The 20,691-nt window shown below is 49.0% G+C and overlaps 1 protein-coding gene across 1 annotated transcript in view; it reads right to left on the reverse strand.

The window, feature by feature from the left end:
* Nucleotides 1-3,299: 3,299 nt before the first annotated feature.
* LOC126983091 (homeobox protein Nkx-2.1-like) overlaps nucleotides 3,300-20,691 on the reverse strand; it is a 66,456-nt gene continuing 49,064 nt past the window's right edge. The window contains exons 4-5 of the mRNA XM_050835593.1: nucleotides 10,758-10,844; nucleotides 3,300-8,889 (exon numbers count right to left, since the gene is read on the reverse strand). Of these exons, the coding sequence (XP_050691550.1) occupies nucleotides 8,566-8,889; nucleotides 10,758-10,844 (411 nt within the window). The 3' untranslated portion in view covers nucleotides 3,300-8,565. The remainder of the gene's footprint in view (nucleotides 8,890-10,757; nucleotides 10,845-20,691) is intronic.

A 20,691-nucleotide genomic window follows, 5' to 3' on the forward strand; every position in this document is an offset into this window, starting at 1 on the left:
ACAAGACAGAAAGACGAAGGACCCCCACGACCGTCCTTCTCTGGGGACTCGCTTATTCACGGTGTTCACGGCTTATTCACTGATTCACTTGTCCTCCCGCCGTGGATTGGGGAGCACCGAGCGTAAGGGACGAGGCTGGTGTGGCGTGTTTGTCTTCGTTGTCTTCGCCGTCGGGAGGTTCTCAGGGCAGTTCGCGGATGGTGGTGCCCCGCCCGCCCCCTCCGAGCTATTGTATGTATATCAGTGCGTGTGTATAGGACCCCTGCGGTGACTCCCTTATCTTCCCCTCCCCTGCAGTGTCTCCCCCTATCTCTCCTCCCCTGTAGTGCCTTCCCTCTATCTCCCCTCCCATGTCTCATCTCTCTCCCCTACTCTGCCTCCCTTCTACTTCCCTATCCTCTCCTTTCCCTTCCCCTGTTCTGTCTCTCTCCCTTCCCCTTACTTCTCCTTCCCCTCTTTTCTCTCCTTCCCCTTTCTCTCCTTCCCCTCACCCCTTCTTCCCCTCTTTTCTCCTTCTCCGTTTCTCTCCTTCTCCTCTTCTCTCCTTCCCCTCACCTCTTCTCCCCCTCTATTTCACTCTCCTTGCAGTTTCTCCCTTTTTCCCTATCTTTCCTTTCCCTTCCTCCTGCACCTCCACCACCACCACCATCACCTACCTACCCATTCCTTACCTAACAAATCCAATCCCGTCCCAACCCTACCCATCCCATACCCAGCAACTCCATTCCCTACCAACCCTACCCATTACCTACCCAACCAGACCATCCCGTCAACCCTACCCACTACCCAACCGCCTAGTCCACCTCCCTTGCCCCGCCCTTAGAATCACCTCACCCCCAGTCTTCCCTCCCTACCCTAGACGAACTTCAGCCCTCCCTTCCTACCTCCCCTCCCAAACGACCCCCAGCCCCTTCCCCCTCCCCCAGCAGCCCTCAACCCACACAAAGGCCGGTCCAGGCTTCCCTCCGATACCGGACTTGATATCACCTTAATTGGACCCGTCTCGCGGCGATACGATCTTTTTTTTCACTCTCCTACTTATCTGCCTCTGACCCGGGTTATTCTCCTCCCGTCCCTGTTATTCCGGCTGTCATAACCAAGACATTAAGAGAGAGAGAAAGAAAGGGAGATAGAGTGAGAGAGTGAATGAGGGAAAGAAGCTTACCTTGAGATATCGCACGAAGGGTTTCCGAGTGTGATTTGCTCTCGAGGCTCTTTGTAAACCTGCATGCCTTCCTTCCTCTCTGTCCTTCTTTCTCTCCTCTTTTCTCCCTTGACTGAAAGCAGGAGGATGCTGAGGGAGAGAGAAAAGGGAAGGGTAAGGATGGATGGGGGAGGAATGGGGGAGAAATGGGAATGGGGTACGGAGGGAGGAATGGGAAGAGGAATAGAAGGAGAGAAGAGAAGGGAAGGGAACAAGAAGGAAAAGAGGGGAAAGGTAGAAAATAAAGAGGGGTGAAGAAGGGGGAGAGGGTGAAAAACGGGATGGAAGGAAGGGAAAAAAGAAAATGAAAAGGGAGAGAAAAGTGGGAATAGGAAAGGGAGGATATGTGAAAGGTAGGAGGAGAGAGGGCATCCACATTGAGGGAGAGAGGGAGATAACTGGGAAGGAGAAGGATCGGGGAGATGAACGTAGGGAGAACAAGGAAAAGGAGAGAGGGAGAAGGAGGGAGAGTAAGCAGGGAGAAATGGAGGAAGGGTGAAAATGGAATGGAGGTATAAAAAGGGAAATATCAACATAGGAGGTGAAAGAGAGAAAGACAGAAATGGAAGGGAGTGAGTGAGGGAGGGGGAGGGGGAGTGTGTGAGAGGGGAGGGAAGAGGAAGCTGGGGAGGGGGAAGGAACAGGGTGATAAACGTAGGGAGAACAAGGAGAGAGGGAGAGAAGGTAGGGAGAAGTGGAGCAAGGGTGGAAATGGAATGGGAGTGGAAGAAAAATCCAAATAGGAATAAAAGAGGGACAGATCGGAACGGAAGAGAAAGGGAGGGAGAACAAGGAGAGGGAGGGAGAGAAGAGGGAGGACGAGGAGGTAGGGAGAAGTGGAGCAAGGGTGGAAATGGAATGAGAGTGGAAGAAAAATCCAAATAGGAGTAAAAAAAGGGAGGGACAGATCGGAACAGAAGAGAAAGGGAGGGAGAACACGGAGAGGGAGGGAGAGGAGAAAAGGAGAAAAGGTAGGGAGAAGTGGAGCAAGAGTGGAAATGGAATGAGAGTGGAAGAAAAATCAGAATAGGAGTAAAATGAGGGAGGGACAGATCGGAACGGAAGAGAAAGGGAGGGAGAACAAGGAGAGGGAGGGAGAGAAGAGGGAGGACGAGGAGGTAGGGAGAAGTGGAGCAAGGGTGGAAATGGAAAGGGAGAGGAAGAAAAATCAGAATAGGAGTGAAATAAGGGAGGGACAGATTGGAACGGAAGAGAAAGGGAGGGAGGACAAGGAGAGTGGGAGGGCAGGAAGGGGGGGCAGGTGCGGGGAGGGGTTTCCAGGGGGTCCACCAGATAGATGGAGCGATAGTTAACGTATACGTCTATTATTGTATCACATCCACAAAGGACGAACACAAGCAAAGGACTCACAGCTGGCCGCCTCCTCTCCCTGTCCTGGCGGCGGCGCGCTCACGAGAACCCCGACTCTAAGGGGACCAGTTTCACAATTCGACACGATTTTTTATTTTCATTTTTTACAGTAAAGGAAGCAGCTCAAGGGCAAAAAGAATAATGAGAAAAAAAGGCCCGTTCATCACTGCCCATATACAGAAGAGTAGTATAGAAGAGCGGCTACAGGAGACAAAAATAAATAATGAAGAGAAAAAAAGAGCATGCTAATCATTGCCTCTTTAAAAAAAAATGGAAGTGGCCAAAAGAGAAGTGAAGAGTAAGTCCCGAAACAGATACCAAATACTCAACTGACTGTCAATCACTTTATGTATCTTCTTATCTATCTATATATATTTATTCGTATATCTATAATGGCGCGCTTTTTTCCCTTTTTTTATTTATCTCTAATGGAATTTTCTTAAGTATTTTTCTCGGCCATTCAGTATCAGTGTCTAAAATATCATGTCTTCATAATTGTCATGTAACTCAATGAGAAAATTATAGTGAGTGTGTGTGTGTGTGTGTGTGTGTGTGTGTGTGTGTGTGTGTGTGTGTGTGTGTGTGTGTAAAAATAATTAAAGGTGGCCTCTCCTCCTATGTATGTATGACTAAGTGTGTGCAATTTCAACACACACACACACACACACACACACACACACACACACACAGGTAAAGGTGAACACACAAATAAAAGTGCCGCTCACAAGCTTCCACTGAACACTTTAATGAACATGTAAAACCATCGATAAAAATACAAAGACCTGTTTATCACAACTGGTTACAGGTTTTGACAGCACAAAACCGCACCAGCAGACCACCGCACGCCACAGACCACAGACCACAGACAATGCAGACCCTTAATGCACCCCTACCCCCCCACAGCACAGTCAGACCACAGAGGAGACCAGAGGAAGTGGACTGACGGATTTCAGACCGACCCCCACCTTCTTACCACTCCACCGCCACCACCACCATGCCCTCTCCACCTCCTCCTCCACCCCCCCATGTCCCTCCCTCTCCCCCATAGCCACAGTCCACCTCCACAGACACCCGTGAGAGGCAGAACACAGCAACACGAATACAGAGAATCCATAATGGGAGATGAACCAAGCGAGGCGAAACGAGACGAGCGAGATAGGGCGAGAGGGAGAGACATCTGACCCTCACCTCACTAACCTTACGTTGTGGAGGTGGTGGTGGCGGCGGCGAAACGTTAAAAGAGTCACGTGATCTCTTGTTCTCTTGTGTGGAGGAAAACGGGAAGAACACAAGCGAGGGGGATGGGTGTGGTTACGTGGGTGGGGAGGTGTGTGGAGGGAAGGGGAGATAAGGACGGGGGGTGAGGGGAATAGAAACATGGTGAGGCTGAGGGGCTCATTTTGAGCTGGGGAGAGGGAGGGGGGGATTGTTTTGACTGGGGGAGGTTAACAGGGGCTGGGGCTGAAGGGGTGCTTGACAGGGGAGAGCAGGGGAGGTTTTATAGATAGGCTTTAAGGAGATGGGACTGGGGCTGCCCTGGGGGAGTTGACAAGGGGACTGGAGGGTGGAAGGGGACAGGGGAGCAAGGGGAGATAACAGGGGGGGAGGATGGGGCTTTTGGTCTGGCCTGGGGAGTGGTTGACAGCGGGGTAAAGAGGGGAACGAGGAGGGGGGGGCAGGGGGAGGATATAGACCTTAGGGGAGGACCAACCAGGTGCTGGGCCCGACATCAGCGCCATCTGTTACCCTGAGGGAGAGTTACTGTGTCCCCCCCCTTACTTCTCCCTGCCCCCCACCCCCCCCTATAGCGGTGGTGGTGGTGGTGGGGTGAGGTGAGGTGTGGTGGCCGGTCACTTAGCTTACCTTTCTCTCTCTCTCTCTCTCTCTCTCTCTCTCTCTCTCTCTCTCTCTCTCTCTCTCTCTCTCTCTCTCTCTCTCTCTCTCTCTCTCTCTCTCACACACACACACACAATGATTCACTCTCCAACACATTCTTTTAATAATTCATCCCAAAAATAACATTAAAAAATCACACACATTTTCATTTTTCCAAGTTTTATTTATTTCTTCATATTTTTTTCTGTTCCAAGTAGTTGTTGTTGTTGTTGTTGTTGTCGTTGTTAATGTCTACGTCGTTTATTTCTTTATCCTTCACACAAAACGATCAAACGACTTTACAATTTAACTTTCCAACATTTTTTTTGTCTTTTTGTTGTTATTGTTGTTGTTGTTGTCGTTGTTGTTTACATTTGTTTTTCTCTGGTGAATTTGTAACAAGCAACACTGAGTCAACACATTTTTGGAAGGAGGGGAAAAGGAGGAGGGGTAGAGGGAGGGGAACTTTAAAGGGGTAGGGGAGAAAGGGGAGCATGAGGAAGGGGAGGGAAAAGCAATATCGAGTAGACACATTTTGGGGAGAAGGAGGGGAAAATAGGGGGTGGTGGAGGGAGGAGGGGTAGAGGGAGGGGAAATTTAAAGGGGTAAGGGAGAAGAGGAGGGAAAAGGTTCAGTAAGGCTACAAAAAGGGAGATGAAGGGAGAGAAGGGAGACAAGTGAGGGGAGGGTAGAGGAGTGATGGGGGCGAGGAAGAGGAAGGAAGGGAAATTAGATGATGGGAAGAAGAAAAAATTGCTTGGTGTGATTTTTCCAAGTATTAATTTTGTCATTTTTTTATGTGAGTTTCGTTTACTCTCGTCTCTCTCTCTCTCTCTCTCTCTCTCTCTCAGGGACCAGACACAGGGGGGGGGGAGGGGGCAGGATTACTATACAAAACTAAAGGAAGGTATATAACGCCAACACACACACACACACACACACACACACACACACACACACACACACAAACACACACGACACAGCAGTTTATATTATGACACAGAATAAGTTATTATTATTAATTATTACCATTATTATCGTTAACATTATAATAACCATAATTATTAGTTACTCTTAAGCAGTATTATTATTACCGTTATGATTACTGTTATTACTTTTTTAATTTTTTTTATTTACGGACACACTGAATCAGGTCGAAAAAGCGTTAAAAGTTCTATTGCGGAGGAGGTCCAGTTTTTTTTTATAATTTTTACACTATGTACACTAACACGGCCTCCGGGAGTATTATGCTGAGCTCTCTCCTCCTCCTCCTCCTCGTCGTCTTCCTCCTCCTCCTCCTCCTCCTCCTCCACACTCGTCCTCCATTTTTTCCAGCTCCGCACTGTACCTCCTCGGCGTTCTTTTCTGTAGACACTTTCTCCGACGCTTTCTCTTGTTCTCCTTTCCCTCCACACTGCTCCTTCGATGCCTCCTTTCTCCAGTTTCTTCTCCATCCTCCTCCTCCTCCTCCTCTTTCCTCCAAGTTCACTGTCGAGTTCCTTCCTGAGAACGGATCATTCCCTTCGAAGCTTCCTTTAACTTCCTCTTTCCGTTTCCTCTTTTTTTCATTACAGTTTGTCTTTTTTTCTCTTTCTTACTTTGTTTCTCTTTTTTTTTCTATTACTGTTTATCTTTCTTTCTCTTTGTTTCTACTTCTCTTTCTCTCTCTTCTCTCTTCTCTCCCTCACTCACAAGGTTGGTCGGAGCAGTTTTTCAGTGGGACTCTTTAGCACGGAGGAGGCGGTGCAGGTAGGTGGTGGTGGTGGTGACGGTGGTGGTGGTGATGACAGGTATGTGGGCAGAGGTAGGTAGGAGGTGTTGATCATTAGTGCAGGTGATGGTTGTGGTGTGTGGGTGGTGGTTGGTGGTAATGTTGGAAGGTGAGTGATGGAGGTGATAGGTGGTGATGGGTGATGAGGTGATGGAGGTGATGGTGGGTGGAAGGTGCTCCCTCCTGCCTCGCCCTCCTCCTCCCGCCTCTTCCTGCCGGGGTGGGCGGCGAGGCCTGTCCTGTGTTATTATAATGGGCGGTGGTAAGGTTTAGGGCCCACCCACCCACCCCTCCCCGCCCAACACCCACACAGCCTTTTCCTCCTCATCCTCTTCCTCCTCCCCTTCCTCCTCTTCTCCGGCCGGGGGTAAGGACGTGTTAGTGACGTGATGATGATGTAGTAACGATGATGTTCGGCCGCGTGGAGGGAGAGGCGGCCAGGCGGGGAGGTAGGCAGGGAGGGCGGGGCGGGCGGGAGAGCGTGCGCCTGCTGCTGCTGGCGGGCCTGCTGTACCCTGCTGCCCTGAAACACCGGCTCCCGTTTTGTTCCAGTGAAAGAGAAACACTTTTTTCATAATTTTTCCCCTGTATCTCCCACATTCCAGGATGTGGCTCTATGAAGTCCAGCTTTGCCGATCAATACGGCTGGACCAACCAAATGGTATGTGTCGTCCCGATCCCCTCCCGCTGGCCTCCGGCCACCCAGTCCCGCGCCGCCCCCCGCCGCCCGCCGCTGCTGCAGCCCACTTGGTCTTCCCGGCACAGCATGGCTTAGCAAGTAATACTGAACACTCGAGGGAGTAAATGAGCCGTCGGGAGGCGAGCTGAGCGCGGCGCGGGGCCGAAGCCAGGGCCGGCGCGCTTGGGTCGGGACGCGCCCCTCAGGCTGGAGGGCCCTTGAGGAGGACGGTGTGCGCTCCATGGAAAAACAACATAGCCGTGACAGCACCAGCGCCGCCCGACCCCGCCACCGCCGCCGCCACCGCCACCGCCGCAGCCGCCTCCACATGGGAGACAAATTCCTGCTTATGGTCCTTCGCCGGAGATTTGGCGCCGCTCAGCCGCTGCCCCGCCGGACGACGCGGAAAAACGGACGGAAAACTGCTAACAATTTTCCGATTCCCTGACCATTAGTCTTGGCCGCGAGCCGTGAGCCGCCCCGGCCGCGGACGACACGGACAGCAGCGAGTGTCCCCAGGCGAGGCCGCGGCCCAGCCCGAGCACCGCCAGAACCCCGCGTCCAGCCCAGTCCTCGGACGCCCTCAAGTATCTGCCACCCTTGTGAGGGCAGCGGCAGCAACAGCAGTAACAGTAGCAGCAGCGGTGGCAGCAGGAGGGGCAGGGGTCAGCAGCAGCAGCAGCACAGCCCGCCTCGCCCACGAAACATTCCCTGCACTTTGAAAGGCCAAACCAAGAAAAATAAACACCCTTGACCATCGCGCCACGTCACTGTTATCACTCTCGGCCGCTGTACCGGTGTGGCGTGAATGCATAACGAGGGATTATTTTGAGGCGAGTCACGTTCACTCCACCGCCACAATATGTCGGATCACAAAAGTTTTACGTCCCGGGAGCCGCGGGTTCACTGGTGCCCCGAATTACTGCAAATACCTGCCCTTTGTTGGCCGCCTCCGCGCCCCGCCGGGCCCCGCGTGATCCACTTTCAGCGGCGGCGCAGCGCCACGTCGGAATACCAATGAGTCGTTTTACTTTCAAGAGTCTTTGCCGACGTATTTTCCAACGTAATTTTCGTGGTGATGAAGCAAGTTATGAACACACACGTCTTCTCTCTCGTTTTTTTATCTTATTTACCTAAACGGATAAAATATTTGTGTAAGACCTTTTCTATGTTTTATCTGTACACGAAGAACACTGATTAATGCATGGTGGCCGCGGCGTGTGGCGGGGCAGCGGGGCGGCGGGGCGGAGGGGCAGTGGGCAGAGGGGCGGCGAGGGCACCGGGCGGAGGGGCGGCGAGGGCACCCGGCGGAAGGGCGGAGAGGGCGGCGGCGGCGACGGCAGCAGCAGCAGCGGGAGCGGCGACGCCTCGTTGGCTGGGCGCTTCAATATTCCAACCGACCTTGGCCTTACCTCAAGGCGGAGGGCGGCGGCGGGGAGCAGCACTTCGCTCCTCGGGCGGGGAGAAGGGAGGGAGGTGAGAGAACGAGGGAGAGAGAGGAGATAGAAAGAGAGAGATCCGGAGCAGCGTCAGCCTCCCGTCAGCCGTGGGTGTGTGGGGTTGTGCACCGGGGCGGCCTGGCGTGGGGCGGCGTGCCGCTGGGCCTGGCTGCTGGGGGCGCCCTGGCCGAGGCGGCACGCTGGGGGCGAGGCAGGGGCGCCGGCCTTACCACGCTCGCTGGTGGTGGAGGTAGGCGTTGTTGACGTTGTGGTGGAGCGGCGTCATGGAAGGGAAGGCGGCGCCGGTGACGGGCGTGGCGGAGCCCTGCGTGCGAAAGGGGTCCAGGGCGCCCGCTGAGTCACAGGTGAGGTGCGCCGGTAGGAGGCTGGATGTGTTGGAGCCGCCCAGGTTGGAGGAGGAGGACGTGGAGTCCCGGTGGTGGCCGAGCTTGCCCTCCCCGGCGGCACCCGACGACGACGACGAACCCTTGGTGGCGTTCTCCTCCTTGACCAACACCGGCACGGAGATGCGGCGCGGGGACGTGGCGCTCTGCAACACACGCCGGGGCTCAGTGTGTGTGTGTGTGTGTGTGTTTGGGTCTGTGAATACCTGTGTCTGCGTCAGTCATGGTTAGCATGTGTGTCAGAATCTGAGTCTGCAGTCTGGATGTGCTGAATTATTTCTGTGAATGTTTGGGTCGTCTGAGTGCGCCTGTTTATGTATCTGTCTGTACGTCACATCATCAGGTGTGACTGCTGTGATCTTCGTCTATGTCTGTTTGTCCGTCTGTATGTGGGACTTAGTGAGTGAGGTGATGTGGGACCTTTTACATATAAAATTATGTTGTGTTTTTGTTCATGGCTGTCTGAGTAGCCGTGTGAAAGTGTACGTCAGTGCGCCTGTTATTTTATCTATGTATTAGTCATCTGTGCCGGTCAGTCAGTCTTCACTCTGGATACATCAGTACAGTATGTTATGTATATCAAAATATTTCAACAATGAGACTTAAAATAATGCGTAATCTTATTCTGTGATAATACATGCGTTGTGATAAAGCGTTCCTGAGCCAGAGGAGAAGCCCAGCGAGTTTGGAACAAGCGTAATAAGTTACAACCAAAAGCCATCTTCAACATCCTCGTGCATGAAAAATGTCGCAACAAAAATACAAACATGCCGAAAAAAAAGAGAAAGCCATGACCCGAGAAAACAGCTTTATTCAAGAGGTACAAGGCATTGGATATGAAAAATGTGCACGGCAGAGGGATATAAATACAGTTGCCATCATGCCACAACAAAAAGATAAAATAACCATAGACTGATAAATTAGGCGTGACAAACATCACCGTATAAATGAGATAAAAATTCTTGCAACACAAACACTTTTACCATCACATAAAAATTAGTTCCAGGAGAAAAAAAAAATATTCCATGCATGCGTAATGAAGAAATACTCAAAGCTCGTTTCAGGCAGGACAATTTAGCTCGTAGAAAATGGAGGAGGACATAGGAAGAAGGGGCCAGAAGAGGGGAAGGGGTACGAAAGGAAGGGGTAAGAAGAGAAGGGACAAGGAAGAAGGGGAAAGAAGAAAGGAAAAAAGGAAGAAGACAAGAAGGAAAGGGGTAAGGAAGAAGGTGCAAGAAGAAAGGAAGACGGGAAGAAAAGAAGGAGAGGGCCAAGAAGAGAAGGCGGAAGAAGAAGTGAAGGGGTAAGAAGGAGCAAAAGAGTGCGTGCGTGTGTACAAGCGGGAGGCAGCAAAATAATTATAATACTAACAAACAAATAAGCAAGTAAAAAGGCGATGTTAAAATATAGTACAGGTAGTTATACTGGCATGGTGGTGGTGATGGCGGGGTGGGGTGGGGGATTGTGGTGATGGTGGTGATGATGATATAGTGAAAGGAGCATGGTGTAGTGGTGATAAGGAGAGTGAGTAGTGGAATGGTGACTGGTATGGTGGAGGTGATGATGGTGGTTGGTGATGGTGGTAGTGGTGAGGGTGGTGGGGGTGGGGGTGACAGTGAGGGTGGTGATGGTGGTAATGGTAATGGTGGGGTGATGGAAGGGGTTATGGTGGGGTGTTGGGGGTGCTGGGGTTGGTGGTGGAGGGGAATTAAGGGTAGTGGGAGTGACAGTGGAGTGTTGGAGGTGGTGATGAGATAATGATGATGGTGATGAGGTGTGCTTTGGGATGTTGGGGGTGGTGGGGTGTTGGGGACGGTGATGATGACGATGATGAGATGTATTAGAGTATTGGGTTTGGGGATGCTGGTGGTGGGGTGATATAGAGGGGGGGGTGTTGGGGGTGGTGATGATGATGGTGATAAGGTGTGTTAGAGTATTGGGTTTGGGATGCTGCTGGTGGTGGTGGGGTGATGTAGGGGGGTGGGGATGAGGGGGTAGGGGGGGGTCATCTCACCTGGTTGGAGGAGGTCTGCTCGGACATCGCCTTCTCCTTGGCCGCGCGCTTCATCTTGTACCGGTGATTTTGGAACCAGATCTTCACCTGTGGGAGAACACGGGACTCATTACCTGGAGGGCACCTGGGGGAGCTACGGTATCATCTCTATCACTATCTATCTATCTATCTATCTGTCTATCTGATGTATTTTTCATTATCTATTAATCTACTTTTTTTCATTATCTCTCTATCTCTCTCTCTCTCTCTCTCTCTCTCTCTCTCTCTCTCTCTCTCTCTCTCTCTCTCTCTCTCTCTCTCTCTCTCTCTCTCTCTCTCTCTCTCTCCACGTATATAGTAAAGAGACGCACAGACACACATACAAACAGACACAGAATGGATTACTTTCTAAGCATTTTCCCATAGATAGAAATAGATAGATAGATGGACAGAGAAATAAATAAATAGATAAACAAACAAATAAATAAATAAGTAAATAAACAAAGTACAGTATCGGCCCGAATCCACGCGATATAGTCAGTAAAAACGAATTAAATGAATAAAAAAAAAAATGCATGCACCTGACTGTTGATTAAAGGTGAGCGAGGCGAGGACGAACATAAATACCTGAAGAGGAGGAGGACGAGGAGGAGGAGGAGGGGGGGAGGAGGAGGAGGAGGAGGGATAAAGTAGGTAAAGGGAAGAATATCTGATGAAGGAGAGAAGAGAGAAGGGAAGAGGGAAAGAATATGGAGTGGAATTGGAATGAAAGAGAGAGAAAGAAAAGAAAGGAGAGAGAAAGAAAAGAAAGGAGAGAGAAAGGAAAGGGAAAGTGAAGACAGAATAAGAGAACTAGGAGAGAGAAAAGGAAGAGGAGGAAGGGAAAGAATGAACAGAGATAAAGAGTAGAGGAGAAAAACAGAGAAAGCGGAAGAAGAAGAAGAAAAGGAACAAGGAACGGGAAATAAAAAGCAGTAGAAAGGAATGAAAGAAAAAAAGAAAGAGAAAATGAAGAGAAAATTATCCCAGTGAAATGAACGGATGAAGGAAAAGAAAGGAAGAAAGGAGGGGAAAAAAAGGAATAGAAAGAGAAAAAAAATAAACAGAAGAGATAATATGGTTTGAGGGAAGGAAGAAGGGAAGAAAGAGAGCGACAGAAAGCGAGAGGAGAGGGAGAGGGAGAGAGAGTGGGATAAAGAGGAAGCCGAGGAAGAGGTGCACGTAATCAAGGAGCTAAGAGGGGCAGATGCCTCTTGTCCTCTTTAATGACTCTTTGCCGCACCCCAGCCACATCACAGCCCCTCTTTACCCCACCCCACCCCCCACATCCCCCTACTGGAAGGTGTTGCCGAGGGGTGAGAGGGGAGAGGGGAGGGAGGAAGAGGGAGAGAGAAGGGTATTTAAGAGGTAAGGAAGGAAGGGATGGTAAGGAGTGGAGGGAGAAGGAAGGTAGTTAACGAAGTGAGAAAGAAAGGAAGATAATTTTATATAAGTATAGGAGGAAACAGGGAAAGGAAGGAATGGAAAGAGGGAAGGAAAGGAGGGAAAAAAGGACGGAAGAAAGGCTTATGCTAACTGAATGAAGAATGAAATTAAGAAGAAATACCAATAGTGAAGAAAAAAAAGTGATTGGTATAGATGGCAGGATGTTGTGAGCGGGAAGTACGAGTGGAAAGACGGATAGATCGAGAAAAGAGAGAGAAGACAGACACAGAGAGACAGTGACTGACGCGAGATAGAGAGAATAAAAGAGACGGGATAAGTGGCAGAACGTTGTGGGCAGGAAATATAAGTAGGAAGACAGATAGAGTAGTGAAAAAAAGACAGGGAAAACCGGGGAAAAAAGGACAGGAATGAAGTACTGGGATTGCTGAAAGTATAAGTAGAAAAACAGATTGATGGTGAAAAGATAGATAGATTGAGATTAAGAGAGGGAGACAGAGACAGAGACCTTGATTGAAGCGAGATTGAGGAAAACCAAACAAATAATGACAGGGAAGGATAACAGGAAACATAAGCAGGGAAAAAGAGGACCAAGAAGAGGGAGAGAGAGACAAAGACATTGATTAACTAAAACGAGATACAGGAAAAACAAGCAAAAAATGACAGGAATGGATAAGAAAGACCTCCCCTTCTCCACACACATACACATGGAAAGACAGAGTGATTGAGACGTCATTGAGGGGGACGTAGTGGGAGGGTGAGTGAGGGTGGGCGGCGGGTGGGTGGCGTGCAACATGTGGCGCGCGGAACACCCTGGGAGGAGGAGGAGGCGGTGCAAGACAGACGGAGGGCGCGGCGGCTTTGTCCCCGCGGAGCATCAAAGGCCGCGCCAGACATTGTCACGGGAGGGATTAAGATTGCAGTGGCTCTAGAGCGCTTTGTCGCATCGGTTGTCTATGCCGCGGAGGGAGGGAGGTGGAGGCTGGGGCTGCAAAAGGGAGGAGGGTGAGATGGAGGGAGCTGCAAAAGAGTAAAGCAGGGCAAAGGGTGACCGTAAGGGTAAGGGTGGAGGAAGGCTGAAGAAGAAGGGAAGAGGAGGATTATTGCAAGGCGGGGGGAGGGGGGGGGGCAATGGGGGTGGTAATAGGAAGGATAGGGGAGAGGGGGGTAAATAAAGACGGTAAGGGAGGTACATGTACAGGGTGGGGCAAGCAAGGAGAAGGGAGAAAGGGAGGATGATAGAGGGGACTAGGGGTGGAGGTTCAGGGTTGGGGTGAGAGCACAGGTATGGAGGTTGCAAAGGGTGGGGGTGGATGGGGTTTAAAGGGAAAGGGGTGTGGGAGGGTTACAAGGTGGTGGGGGTGAAGGGTGAAGAAGCAGGCAAAGGGGAGGGGGTGTGGGGGAAAAGAGGGGGGGGTGCTTGCAAGGCTGGCCACGAGGGGATTTTGCACCAATATCTCTTATGTTCTTTTATGTCTTTCTCGCTTATTATTATCTTCCTCTCTTCATCATTGTCTTCCTCCCTCCATGCACGCCTTACTGCCCACCCTTCTTTATCTTTCTCTCCTTGCCCTCTCCCATATTTTCTTTATTTCATCCTTCCTTCCTTTTTTCACTTAGCTCTTACTATTTACTTCCAGCATTTATTCAATTTCAGCCCTTCCTTCCTTCCTTCATTCCCTCTCTCCACTCCTCTCTTTCCTATTTTCCTATTTACGCCGCTCACAGATGTTGAACGCCGACTCCTCTCTGCCTGCCTGACCCTCCTTCCCCCTCTCGCTTCTCTCTCTCCCCCTCCATCACTGTCTCCTTATTTCTACATCTATCTTCTGCCCCGCCGCCCCTGCCCCCCAATGCTCCTGTTGCTGTAATCTTGGTAACGCTCTTTTAGTCTTTCCCTTATCCTCCTCTTATAGTCTTTTCGTTTCCCATTATCCTTATCCAAACCCTTATCCCTTACCTTATTCTACCCCCTCTCATTCCCTTATCGTCTCTCCTTGATCTTCCTTGCTATTATGCTTTCCCTTATCCTTTCTCCTACTCCTTATCTCTTATCCTATCCTATCACCTGTGTTTTCCTTATCGTCTCTTCCTTATCTTCCCTTATCTTGCCCCTATCTTATTTCCCTTGCTTTATTCTGACTTATCTTATCCCTATTCTGTGTATCTTTAGCTCCTCTCCAATGCACCACCACCAAGGCTATCACCACCACCACCACCACCTTGCCGAACTAACAGATAAAGTACACACACACCACCAATAGACAAAACACCTACACAAACAACACCACACACCCACAACACCACAACACCAGGGTAAGGGACCTTTTCACCTCCAAACCTTGCCTACTTTTTTTTTCTCCTTCATCATCACCACCACCACCACGAAGCCTCTTCAGCACAACACACCGCTAACGGATACACGCAAAACCTTTACACACGCAACACATAACACCGCCACTACCAACAACACCGCAAGAGAAGAAAGCAACACCTCTCTTCTTGCCTACACTCCACAAGCACCACCACCACCACCACCGCCGCCACAGCCACACAGCCGGCCGAGTCTCCCTTTACAGCGCGGCACAGAAAAAGTGGAAGACTCCTCATCGCTCGCAGGAGAAAAAAAAATGTTAATAACCTCAGCCTCCCCACTACCTCCTCCTACCTTCCCTACCCACGTCTGCTCTCCCCTCCCCATCCCATCGCCGCCGCCGCCACCACCGCAACCCCAACACCACAATGAAGAGGAAAAGAGAGAGAGAGAGAAGAGAGTGAGGAGAATGAGGGACGGTTTCTCATCACTAGCAATTCATTTCTACATCATCATCATCATCATCATCATCATTATCTTTCTCACTATTTTTACTTTCATTTTCACTATCACTACTATTGCAAATAAAATTATCTTCACTGCATACGAGATTACTATTACTATTGCTATTACTACTACTACTACTACTACTACTACTACTACTACTACTAGTCTCATTTCCCCAATAAGCACCACTTTTAATACCTCCACCCCACCATCATCACCATCACCACCACAAGTCTAACTCACCACCATCATATCCTCAGCAGACCAACACCACTAATATTTCTATCAATACCACCAACACCTCACCCACCCCTCACCACCTCCACCACACCACCACCACCACCACCTCCACTACCGCTATCACCACCGCTACTACTACTACTGTTACCGCTAATATTTAACTTATAAACGACACTTTCTCCATCACCCCCACTACCACCACCCACCAAGGCAGCAACAAATACTAATAATTGAGCGCCGGTAAATCACAGGTGAGCGGACAGGTAATCAGGATCCAGACTCACCTGTCCGTTGCGTCATCTTAAGGGGGGGAAGGGGAGTGGGAGGGAAGGGGGAGACGAACGATAAAAAAAAATATATAAAAACTTCCCTGATGAATACGTTTTAATTACTTTCTTTCCTGCTTTTGGGGATAAATAACACTGATGATTTTATATTTATTTATTTACTTTTTTCTCTCTCTATATTTTTTTTTTCATTTTTTCCTCTCTCTCAGTCGAGGGTAAAAATGTTCCGTGGAAGAGGAAAATAATTATGTGTAAGGAGGAGGAGAGTCGCTCTAGGGAGGAGGAGGAGGAGGAGGAGGAGGAGGAGGAGGGAGCGCGTCTGGGAGGGTAATAATAAGTAATAAAGAAGAGAAGATAAAGAGTGTCGCAGCGCGGAAAGTGATGATGATGAAATGTGAGGGGGGGAGGAAGGAGGAAGGGGGGAGGGAGAAGAGAGAGAGGAGGGAGGAGGAGGAACATGAGAAAAATAGGAAGAAAAGAGCAGATGTCAAAATAAACCTCTCTCTCTCTCTCTCTCTCTCTCTCTCTCTCTCTCTCTCTCTCTCTCTCTACGTCGTTTTTATTCAGTGATTTGTATTTTTTATCATCTTTCTTATGCATTTGTTTAAACTCACATGCAATTCAGTATTTACTTCTACAAACTCATTTTCATTTATTATATTTTCGCTTTTGTTGTTTTTCCCTTTAATTCGACATGACGCAAATAACGGAGGTGGCGGCGGCGGCAGAATCTCCACGTCTTTGTGCCGCCGCCGCCGCTGACGAGGACGGATTGAAAGACGGACAGAGAGACGGACAAGGACGGAGAAAGGAACACACGGACATTGATGGGAGTAGTGAATTTCCCACCCCATGAAGCCGATAAGATGTGTGCGTGTACGTGTGTGTGTGTGTGTGTGTGTGTGTGTGTGTGTGTGTGTGTGTGTGTGTGTGTGTGTGTGTGTGTGTGTGTGTGTGTGTGTGTGTGTGTGTGTGTGTGTGTGTGAAGGCATGACTCTCGCCCACGCTGCCACACGGAAAACTAATTCTTTACGTTGATTTTTCTATCTGTTTGTTTACCTGTCTGTCAACCTGCCACGGTCACGGCTTGAGGGCGGGGCGGGGCGGGGCGGGGAGGGGGCAGGATGGGGCAGGTACGGATGAGTGGGGTGAGGCCAGTACCAAGAGGGAGTGGAATGGGTGAAGTGGGGCAAGCAAGGGTGTGGTGGGGTGAGAGTGGGGTGAAGGAGGGGGGCAGGGGTGAAGGGGGGCACGGGGGGCATGGAGGGGGGGCGGGGTTGGTTTTGAGATATACGTGTCCCTCTCTGCAGCCACCGAGATTGTATGATATGGACACCACTCTCTCTCTCTCTCTCTCTCTCTCTCTCTCTCTCTCTCTCTTCGTCTCTTTTCCCACCTACTTTTCTCCCTCCCTCTCTCCCTCTTGCCATATCCCTTCTGTACCCCTTGAGCCCCCTTAAGAGGAGGAGGAGGAGGAGGAGGAGGAGGAGGAGGAGGAGGGGAAGTAAAGCCGATAGATGTACTGCAGAATTAAAACCGCATCTTCGTTTTCATTTAATTGGCAACGATCGAACAGATAGAGAGAGAGAGAGAGAGAGAGAGAGAGAGAGAGAGAGAGAGAGAGAGAGAGAGAGAGAGAGAGAGAGAGAGAGAAACAGAAAGCCAGACAGACAGACAGAGACAGACAGAAACACATATATACATACATACATACAGGCAGACAGACAGACAGACAGACAGAGACAGAGACAGAAACACATACAGACAGACAGACAAACAGACAGACAGAGACAGAGACAGAAACACATACATACATAAGAACATAAGAACATAAGAACGCAGGAGTCTGCAAGAGGCCGGTAGGCCTGTACGAGGCAGCTCCTTTGACCCTAAGCTCCCGTGTATCTAACCCCACCTAATATCGCTGTCCATGAATTTATCTAGTCTATTTTTGAATGTGACAATTGTATTGGCACTCACCACATGACTGCTAAGCCTATTCCACTCATCCACCACCCTGTTAGTAAACCAATTTTTGCCTATGTCCCTGTTGAATCTGAATTTATCCAGTTTAAACCCGTTACTTCGTGTCCTACCCGGTTCTCTTACCAACAAAACCTTATGAATGTCTCCCTTATTAAAGCCCTTCATCCATTTATAAACCTCGATCATGTCTCCACGCACCCTTCGCCTTTCTAGAGAATGCAAGTTTAACTGTTTGAGTCTTTCCTCGTATGGCAAGTTTCTCAACCCCTGAATCATCTTAGTCATCCTCCTCTGCACCGATTCTAACATTTTGATATCCATTCTATAGTAGGGTGACCAGAACTGAACCGCATAGTCAAGATGAGGTCTAACTAATGCTAAATATAGTTTGAGGAAGACTTTGGGGCTTCTGTTGCTTACGCTCCTTGAAATAAATCCCAGTACCCTATTAGCTCGATTTCTAGCTTGAATGCATTGTGCCCTTGGACGGAGATCAGAGCTCACTAAGACCCCTAAATCCCTCTCGCACCCAGACCTACTTATGAGAGTGTCATTTAAGCAATAGTTATGTGAGGGGTTGTTCCTACCTACACTCAGAATACTGCACTTCCCTACATTGAACTCCATCTGCCATTTATCCGCCCAGTCATATAATCTGTTGAGTTCACCTTGGAGAATACTAGCGTCCTGATCCGACTCAATTACTCTACCGATCTTGGTATCATCTGCAAATTTACTAACATCACTACTAATTCCTGTGTCTAAGTCATTGATATAAATAATAAACAAAAGTGGACCTAATACCGAACCTTGTGGGACCCCACTCGTAACACATCCCCAGTCAGATCTTTTACCATTGATTTGCACTCTTTGCTTCCTATTGCTAAGCCACGCCTTGACCCAGTTCAAAACTTTACCCTCTACTCCGTGAGCCTGTAATTTAAGCAACAGTCGTTGGTGAGGAACTTTGTCAAACGCTTTACTAAAATCAAGATAGATTACATCATAATTTTCATCTCTGTCAACCGCCTCAAATACTTTATTGTAGAAGGACAAGAGATTGGTGAGGCATGACCTACCTTTTGTGAACCCATGCTGCGAGTCGTGAATTGCTATGTTTCTCTAAATGCTCCTGAATGTTCCTGGCTATCATGGACTCCAGCATCTTCCCTATACCCGATGTTAAGCTAATTGGGCGATAGTTTGAAGCAACTGACCTGTCCCCCTTTTTTAAAATCGGCGTCACATTAGCTACTTTCCATAGGCTCGGCACATAGCCAGTATTTACCGACATCTTAAAGATGTCGGTTAGTGGGTCACTGATTATATCACCTAGCTCCTTTAATACCCTCGGAAATATCCCGTCAGGACCTGGCGACTTGTTCTTCTTAAGCTTATCTATCTCATCCTGAACTACTTGCCTGGTAATGATTATATCCTCAATTTATCGCCATCCCGCCCTCGTACACCTGAACTCTTTCCGGTATAGTCGTTCGATCCTCCTGTGTGAATACTGAAAGGAAGTAGTCGTTCAACAATGTGCTCATATTTTCGTAATTTTCTACTAGCTCCCTGTGTTTGATTTCAGCGGTCCAATTTTCTCCCGTGTTTTGTTCTATACATCTGAAAGAAGCCCTTAGGATTACTTTTCGCCTCCTTTGCTACTTTGATCTCATAGTTCTTTTGCTATCCTGGTGTTTTTCTTAACTAATCTAGATAGTTCGACGTACCGGCCCCTGAGATGTGTTTCATTCTTTATTTTCTGATAAATTCCCTTCTTTAACCCAATCTCGTGTTTTAGTCCACGAGTCATCCACTTAGGATCATTGTTTTCTTTTCTAAGTGTTCGCTGTGGTATATGCTGTTCTTGCCCTCTACTATTACTCTAACTAAATTATTGTAAGACATTTCTACCTGGTTCTCCTGGCTCCAATCCGCAGTTCTGGCCTCATGAATCCCTAAATTATCCCAGTTTACCCCTTCAAGATGTCTTGAAGCCCTCGTAGTTTGCTCTTCTAAAATCTGGCACTAACACTGGGTTTGGATCACGGGTTACCGCCCAGTCTAACCTAAAACGAACCGTTCTGTGATCACTATTTCCTAACTCTCCGCCCACCTCCAACTCACGTAGCAAGTTCCCATTATTGGTTAGGACTAAGTCTAATATGTTATCTCCTCTGGTAGGCTCAGTAACTACCTGCTTAAGGAAATTATCTTGTATAACTTCAAGAAAGTCCTCGGCTTCCAGGTCACCCACTAGATCTTCCCAGTCTATATTCCTATAATTAAAGTCCCCATTACGCAGACATTTCTACTCATACTGCCCTGCCAATCTCCTGTAGTAATATACTCGTGTCCTGCCTGTTAAGGTTGGGTGGCCTGTATATAACTCCTAGAGTTAGTTTTCTTTCCTTTGTAAACGTCCACCCAAACTGATTCTGAATCCATGTTAGTTTTGACTGAGTTGTCAACTAAACATTTAAGTGAGTCTTTAACATAGCAACTCCACCTCCCTTTCTGCCCCTTCTGTCTTTGTGAAACATCTGATAACCCGTTATTTCAAATTCTGACCTAAAATTTCTATTAGCAAAGTCTATCCATGTCTCAGTGATCGCTATTATGTCAAAATTTTCTGAACAAGCTTCACCCCTTAGTAAGTCTATCTTGTTTCTGAGGCTCCTGCTGTTAGTATAGAAGATTCTTAGCCCGTCCTCTGTTACTCCTCTAGAATTACTTCTAAGCTGCCTGGTTATATTATGAGCTAGATGTCCCCTCCCATTACTCCTCCCATTGCTCCCATTACTCCTCCCCCCCTCGCCTATACTAAAAAATCCCTCAGGGTACCAAGTGCTCGCTCAAGGGAGTCTGAGAGAGCCTCAACACCCTTGAACGTCAAGTGTATCCCGTCACGGGCGTAGAGGGCGTCGTTGCCAAAGAAGAGGTCCCAATTGTCGACGAACAGCCACCCATTGCGCTCGCAGTGCTCAGCAAGTCTGCTGTTCACTGCTATCGCCCTGACAGCCATCCATCGCCAACGCCCCTCCTTGGCAGGACGCCACACACTACTGGTGACCCACCAGCGTCACGTATCCTGCCTAACAATTCTCTAAAACGCCTGAGAAGGTCCTCGCTTGGCACACGAGAAACGTCGTTTCCGCCACAGCTGAGAAAGACAATG

The sequence above is a fragment of the Eriocheir sinensis genome, chromosome 52, assembly GCF_024679095.1.
Source record: "Eriocheir sinensis breed Jianghai 21 chromosome 52, ASM2467909v1, whole genome shotgun sequence".
Taxonomy (NCBI): Eukaryota; Metazoa; Arthropoda; class Malacostraca; order Decapoda; family Varunidae; genus Eriocheir; species Eriocheir sinensis.